Source organism: Heterodontus francisci, chromosome 20, assembly GCF_036365525.1.
Source record: "Heterodontus francisci isolate sHetFra1 chromosome 20, sHetFra1.hap1, whole genome shotgun sequence".
Classification (NCBI taxonomy): domain Eukaryota; kingdom Metazoa; phylum Chordata; class Chondrichthyes; order Heterodontiformes; family Heterodontidae; genus Heterodontus; species Heterodontus francisci.
The window spans coordinates 91,804,760-91,812,684 of NC_090390.1; the positions used below are offsets into that span (position 1 = coordinate 91,804,760).

At 46.8% G+C, this 7,925-nt stretch overlaps 1 protein-coding gene across 1 annotated transcript in view; it reads left to right on the top strand.

The window, feature by feature from the left end:
- The window catches only part of rrp12 (ribosomal RNA processing 12 homolog), a 103,405-nt gene extending 96,228 nt beyond the window's left edge, over window positions 1-7,177 (top strand). The window contains exons 32-34 of the mRNA XM_068053245.1: window positions 6,372-6,445; window positions 6,639-6,721; window positions 6,927-7,177. Coding sequence (XP_067909346.1) covers window positions 6,372-6,445; window positions 6,639-6,721; window positions 6,927-7,029 — 260 coding nt within the window. The 3' untranslated portion in view covers window positions 7,030-7,177. The remainder of the gene's footprint in view (window positions 1-6,371; window positions 6,446-6,638; window positions 6,722-6,926) is intronic.
- The last annotated feature ends 748 nt before the right edge of the window (window positions 7,178-7,925 follow it).

The following is a 7,925-nucleotide window of genomic DNA, read 5'->3' on the forward strand; positions in this document are numbered from 1 at the left end:
CTCAAAAATTCTGCTCCCTCAATTCCTTTCACAGTAAAACTGTCCCAGTTAATATTGGGGTAATTAAAATCCCCTACTATTACTGCACTATCTTTTTGAACCTTTATAAAACACTAGTTTGGCCTGTTGGAGTAGTGTCATTGAGTTCAGTCATTTCAGAGCATGATGGGGCCCCCCCCCCCCACCCCCCCATTTTACTTTTATTTTTCGTTATTTTTTTATTTTTCCTTTTTAAAATTTATTTTTGTGTTTGTTTTATTTTATTTCATCTTAGTTTGTTCAGTTTGCTTACCCACTTTTTTTTTCACATTTGTACTTGCGGCTGTTCAATTTTCAGTCCATTAATACCCTATCTGTACTAATGTCTTTCAACACACCATTAACATATTGTTTGCCTTTGCTCCACGACCTTCTGGTCAGCTATTCTGTGAGCTTGTCCTATTTACACCACCTCCTTTGTTATCTCTTGCCCCACACCTGCTTTACTTGCTTATAACCTTTTACATTTCTAATATTTGCCAGTTCTGATGAAGGGTCACTGACCTGAAACGTTAACTCTGTTTCTCTCTCCACAGATGCTGCCAGACCTGCTGAGTATTTCCAGCATTTCTTGTTTTTATCTCATGAGGCCTTATCCTGTGCAACAACCTTCCATGTGGCACCTTTTTGAATGCCTCCTGAAAATCCAAATCTACTATATCAGATACTTCCCCTTTATCTACCCTGCCAGCTACATCCTTGAAAAACTCAAATAAATTTATCAAACATGATTTCCCTTCACAAAACCATGTTGATCCTGTCTAATCATATTATGTTTTTCTAAATAACAATTCCAGCACTTTTCCAGTGACTGATGTCAGGCTAACTGGCCTGTAGTTTCCTGTTTTCTCTTTTCCCCCTTATGCCTGTAGTTTCCAATATGTGGGGAACCTTCTAGAATTGTAAGGAATTCTGCAAGATTAAAGTCAATGCATCCACTATCTCTCCAGCCACCTCTTTTAGAACCCAAGGATGCAGGCCATCTGGTTCCAGAGATTTGTCGACTTCAGGTCCCTTTAATTTCTCCAGTACTATTTCTTTATTAATATCCCAACGTTCCTCATTTTTACTAGACCCTTGGTTCCCCACTATTTCTGAAAGGTCTTTTGTGTCTTCTACTGTGACAAAGAACAAAGAACAGTACAGCACAGGAACAGGCCATTCGGCCCTCCAAGCCTGCGCCGATCTTGATGCCTGCCTAAACGAACACCTTCTGCACTTCCGGGGCCCATATCCCTCGATTCCCTTCCTATTCATATATTTGTCAAGATGTCTCTTAAACGTCGCTATCGTATCTGCTTCCACCACCTCCCCTGGCAGCAAGTTCCAGGCACTCACCACCCTCTGTGTAAAAAAAACTTGCCTCGCACATCCCCTCTAAACTTTGCCCCTTGCACCTTAAACCTATGTCCCCTAGTAATTGACTCTTCCACCCTGGGAAAAAGCTTCTGACTATCCACTCTGTCCATGCCGCTCATAACTTTGTAAACCTCTATCATGTCGCCCCTCTACCTCCATCGTTCCAGTGAAAACAATCCGAGTTTTTCCAACCTCTCCTCATAGCTAATGTCCTCCAGACCAGGCAACATCCTGGTAAACCTCCTCTGTACCCTCTCCAAAGCCTCCACGTCCTTCTGAGCCAGTTCTGTATCCATCTTGCCAGCTCACCTCTGATCCCGTGAGACTTCACCTTTTGCACCAGTCTGCCATGCGGGCGGGACCTTGTCAAAGGCTTTACTAAAGTCCATAGAGACAACATCCACCGGCCCTTCCCATATCAATCATCTTCGTCACTTCCTCAAAAAACTCAATCAAGTTAGTAAGACACGACGTCCCCTTCACAAAACCATGCTGTCTCTCGCTAATAAGTTCGTTTGTTTCCAAATGGGAGTAAATCCTGTCCCGAAGAATCCTCTCTAATAGTTTCCCTACCACTGACGTAAGGCTCACCAGCCTATAATTTCCTGGATTATCCTTACCACCCTTCTTAAACAAAGGAACAACATTGGCTATTCTCCAGTCCTCTGGGACCTCACCTGTAGCCAATGAGGATGCAAAGATTTCTGTCAAGGCCCCAGCAATTTCTTCCCTTGCCTCCCTCAGTATTCTAGGGTAGATCCCATCAGGCCCTGGAGACTTATCTACCTTAATGCTTTGCAAGACACCCAACACCACCTCCTTTTTGATATTGAGATGACTGAGATTATCTGCACTCCCTTCCCTAGACTCATCATCCACCAAGTCCTTCTCCTTGGTGAATACTGATGCAAAGTACTCATTTAGCACCTCACCCATTTCCTCTGGCTCCATGCATAGATTCCCATCTCTGTCCTTGAGTGGGCCAACCCTTTCCCTGGTTACCCTCTTGCTCTTTATATATGTATAAAAAGCCTTGGGATTTTCCTTAATCCTGTTTGCCAATGACTTTTCATGACCCCTTTTAGCCCTCCTAACTCCTTGCTTAAGTTCCTTCCTACTGTCTTTATATTCCTCAAGTTCTTCATCTGTTCCTAGCCTTCCAGCCCTTAGAAATGCTTCCTTTTTCTTTTTGACTAGGCTCACAATATCCCGTGTTATCCAAGGTTCCCGAAACTTGCCAAACTTGTCTTTCTTCCTCACAGGAACATGCTGGTCCTGGATTCTAATCAGCTGACGTTTGAAAGACTCCCACATGTCAGATGTTGATTTACCCTCAAACAGCCGCCCCCAATCTAAATTCTTCAGTTCCTGCCTAATATTGTTATAATTAGCCTTCCCCCAATTTAGCACCTTCACCCGAGGGCTACTCTTATCCTTATCCACAAGTACCTTAAAACTTATGGAATTATGGTCACTGCTCCCGAAATGCTCCCCCACTGAAACTTCGACCACCTGGCCGGGCTCATTCCCCAATACCAGGTCCAGAATGGCCCCATCCCTAGTTGGACTATCTACATACTGTTTCAAGAAGCCCTCCTGGATGCTCCTCACAAATTCTGCCCCATCCAAGCCCCTAGCACTAAGTGAGTCCCAGTCAATATTGGGGAAGTTAAAATCACCCACCACTACAACCCTGTTACCTTTACATCTTTCCAAAATCTGTCTACATATCTGCTCCTCTACCTCCCGCTGGCTGTTGGGAGGCCTGTAGAAAACCCCCAACATCGTGACTGCACCCTTCCTATTCCTGAGCTCCACCCATATTGCCTCGCTGCATGACCCCTCTGAGGTGTCCTCCCGCAGTGACGACAAAGTATTTGTTTAAAGTCTCTGCCATTTCCTTATTTCCCATATAATTTCATCTGTCTATGCCTCTAAGGGACCAAGGTTTACTTTCGCCACTCTCTTCCTTTTTACATCAGTTAAATAATGGAAGATGTTGTCGACAGTGCTATCAAGCGGCATCTGCTTAGCAATAACCTGCTCAGTGACGCTCTGTTTGGTTTCCGCCAGGGCCACTCAGCTCCTGACCTCATTATAGCCTTGGTTCAAACATGGACAAAAGAGCTGAACTCGAGGTGAGGTGAGAGCGACTACCCTTGACATCAAGGCAGCATTTGACCGAGTATGGCATCAAGAAGCCCCAGCAAAACTGGAGTCAATGGGAATCGGGGTAAACTCCCTGCTGGTTGGAGTCATACCTAGCGCAAATGAAGATGGTTGTGGTTGTTGGAGATCAGTCATCTGAGCTCCAGGACATCACTGCAGTAGTTCCTCAAAGTAGAGTCCTAGGCCCAACCATCTTCAGCTGCTTCATCAATGACCTTGCCCATCATAAGGTCAGAAGTGGGGATGTTCGCTGATGGTTGCACAATGTTCAGCACCATTCGAGACTCCTCAGATACTGAAGCAGTTCGTGTAGAAATGCAGCAAGACCTGGACAATATCCAGGCTTGGGCTGATAAGTGGCAAGTAACATTCATGCCAGGCAATGACCATCTACAACAAGAGAGAATCTAACCATCTCCCCTTGACATTCAACAGCATTACCATCGCTGAATCCCCTACTATCAACATCCTAGGGGCTACCATTTACCAGAAACTGAACTGGATTAGCCATATAAATACTGTGGCTACAACAGCAGGTCAGAGGCTAGGAATCCTGAGGCGAGTAACTCACCTCCCGTCTCCCCAAAGCTTGTCCACCATCTACAAGGCACAAGTCAGGAGTGTGATGGAATACTCTCCACTTGCCTGGATGGGTGCAGCTCCAACAACACTCAAGAAGCTCGACACCATCCAGGACAAAGCTGCCGGCTTGATTGGCACCCCATCCACAAACATTCACTCCCTCCACCACCGACGCACAGTGGCAGCAGTGTGTACCATCTACAAGATGCACTGCAGCAACGCACCAAGGCTCCTTAGACAGCACCTTCCAAACCCGCGACCTCTACTACCTAGAAGGACAAGGGCAGCAAATGCATGGGAACACCACCACCTGCAAGTTCCCCTCCAAGTCACACACCATCCTGACTTGGAACTATATCGCCGTTCCTTCACTGTCGCTGGGTCAAAATCCTGGAACTCCCTTCCTGACAGCATTGTGGATGTACCTACCCCATATGGACTGTAGTGGTTCAAGTAGGCAGCTCATCACTACCTTGTCAGCGGGAATTAGGGATGGGCAGTAAATGCTGGCCTGGCCAGCGACGCCCACATCCCGTGAACGAATATTTTTTAAAAAATGCCAATTTGTAGGCAACTCAGATTGTGATCCATAGATTATTACCTTTGAGGTTCTGCCTTTTAATTTGTCCCCTAGCTCCTCAAACTCTTTGCAAAACATCATTCCTCAATTGTACATATGTTTGTTCCTGCATGGATCACGACAAATGGATCCTCTCCATCCCACTCCAAGTACTTCTTCAGCCACGAGGAGATTTCCTTGACCCTGGTGGCAGGCAGGATTTAGTATATTGTTCACTCCCCATACCCCTCTCCATGGTTTGTTATTCACTCCTCAAGCCCCTCTCCACAGTTTAGTATGCTGTTGATCCCCACGCTCCTCTCCGTGGTTTAGTGTTTACTCCCCACACTCCTCTCCGTGGTTTAGTGTTTACTCCCCACACTCCTCTCTGTGGTTTCGTATTTGCTCCCCACACTCCTCTCCGTGGTTTAGTGTCTACTCCCCACACTCCTCTCCGTGTTTTAGTGTTTACTCCCCACACTCCTCTCCGTGTTTTAGTATTTACTCCCCACGCCCCTCTCCGTGGTTTAGTGTTTACTCCCCACACTCCTCTCGGTTTATTTTTTACTCCCCACACTCCTCTCGGTGGTTTATTGTTTACTCCCCACACTCCTCTCGGTGGTTTATTGTTTACTCCCCACACTCCTCTCGGTGGTTTATTGTTTACTCCCCACACTCCTCTCCGTGGTTTAGTGTTTACTCCCCACACTCCTCTCCGTGGTTTCGTGTTTACTCCCCACACTCCTCTCGGTGGTTTAGTGTCTACTCCCCACACTCCTCTTTGTGGTTTTGTGTTTACTCCCCACGCCCCTCTCCGTGGTTTAGTGTTTACTCCCCACGCTCCTCTCCGTGGTTTAGTGTTTACTCCCCATGTTCCTCTCCGTGGTTTAGTGTTTACTCCCCACGCTCCTCTCCGTGGTTTAGTGTTTACTCCCCACGCTCCTCTCCGTGGTTTAGTGTTTACTCCCCACGCTCCTCTCCGTGGTTTAGTGTTTACTCCCCACGCTCCTCTCCGTGGTTTAGTGTTTACTCCCCACGCTCCTCTCCGTGGTTTAGTGTTTACTCCCCACGCTCCTCTCCGTGGTTTAGTGTTTACTCCCCACACCCCTCTCTACGGTTTAGTTTAGTGTTCACTCCCCACACCCCCCTCTACGGTTTAGTTTAGTGTTCACTCCCCACATCCCTCTCTACGGTTTAGTTTAGTGTTCACTCCCCACACCCCCCTCTACGGTTTAGTTTAGTGTTCACTCCCCACATCCCTCTCTACGGTTTAGTTTAGTGTTCAATCCCCGTGCGCCTCCCTATGGTTTAGTGTTCAATTATGAAGATGAAGTAGAGGATGTGTTTTACATTTTGGTTTTGTGGATTACAGTGCAGGGTTGTCAATGGATTCCAAAGGTGAATGTTGTGTGCGACCTTCGGGGAAAGGATTGTGGCTGGGGACGGTGAGGCCCGGTGTCCTGAGGTTGGGGGGGGTGCGGTGTGGGATGGTGAGGCTTGGTGTTGTGGCGGGGGGCGTGGTGGTGGTGGTGAGGGTCTGTTTTGCGGTGGTGAAGCTCTATGTTGGGGAGCAGTGTCGCTTTTGGGGGTTCTCTTTCCTTGCCCCCCCCCCCCCCCCCCCACCCTGCCCCCCAAATTTATTAATTTGTGCTGAATGTTTCAGCCGGAGGCTCCGGGATTCACAGGCCAACACCTTCAAAGAGAAATAAAGAGTTTGGTGCAGAATATAAATCAAAGGTGAGTGTGAGCCTTGTACATTTGTGAGGGAGCAAACATGTCACTCTTGGTGTGATTGCTGCCTAGTCTCACTGGGTTAAATAATTTTAATGCTGATTTGTTTCTGATAGCATTTTAATAATTCTTCCATTTCCTCAATCTCTGCTCCTAGTAAATCTGACACAGATTTTGACATTTGCCTCTCTATTCTCAGAAAGGACGAGGGGATGTGAAACGGAGAGGAAAGCTGGATCCTTTTGCCTATGTCCCACTCAACAAATCACAGCTAAATAGAAGGTGAGACTTGGGTGCTGCTGGGAGGGAGCAACAGTGACCCTGATCACGACAGGAGTGTGTGCACTGGGGCAACAAGGGGCCGTGGCCTTGATCAGTCTGAATGAAGGGAAGAATTGTCACACTTGAGTTACGTGGGTCACAACATTTTCTGTTCCCAGTTTTGAATTTGTTTTGTTCTTTAAAAAAAAATGTTTTCTCTCTGAAGGAAAAAAGCGAAGATTTGTGGCCAGTTCAAGGGTCTGGTTAAAGCTGCACAGCGAGGGGCAAAAGCTGGCCACAAAATACAGAGGAAGAAAAGAACAGTGTGATGATTCGATCAACTCTAAGAAGCTGCTGCTTTTTGAGAACTCAGTAACTGACTTGCTGCTAATTTATGCCTCAGTGACATCTGGACCCAGAATCTCGTCCCTAATCTTATTTTTCTGATGGAATGAAATTAAATATTTTCAGAACTTCCTTTAAGTGTGATCTTCTTTCAACCCCAAGGCTGAGGTTCAGAATCCTGGCTGGATGATTTATAGCACGGATAGCGAGTTGTTGAGGATTCCCGGAATGATCCTGTGCCAGGAATTGCTCTGCAGAGTAGGTTCTGGCCACAGTTTCTCCTCACAGTAACCTTCTCAGCGGTTTAATTCTCCTGGACACAACCTTTACAGATAGTCAACCTCTGTGTATTTAATTAGTGTGAAGATCCAGTGACCAGAGCTTGCGCCTATGTTGCTCGATCTGTGCTCATCTGTCATTTTGCTCCAGTTTTTTTTTTTTTATTTGGTCATGGGATTTGGGCATCACTGACCAGGCTAGGTTTATTCTCCATCTCTAATTGGCCATGAGAAGGTGGTGATGAGCTATTGAAGTCCATATGGTGTAGGTACACCCACAGTGCTGTTAGGAAGGGAGTTCCAGGATTTTGACCTGGCGACAGTGAAGGAACGGCAATATAGTTCCAAGTCAGGATGGTGTGTGACTTGGAGGGGAACTTGCAGGTGGTGGTGTTACCATGCATCTGCTGCCCTTGTCCTTCTGGGTGGTAGAGGTCTTGGGTTTGGAAGGTGCTGTCGAAGGAGCCTTGGCAAGATTCTGCAGTGCATCTTGTAGCTGGTACACACTGCTACCACTGCGCCAGTGGTGGAGGGCCTGAACTTTTAAGGTGGTGGATGCAGTGCCAGTCAAGTGGGCTTCTTTGTCCTGGATGACGTCGAGC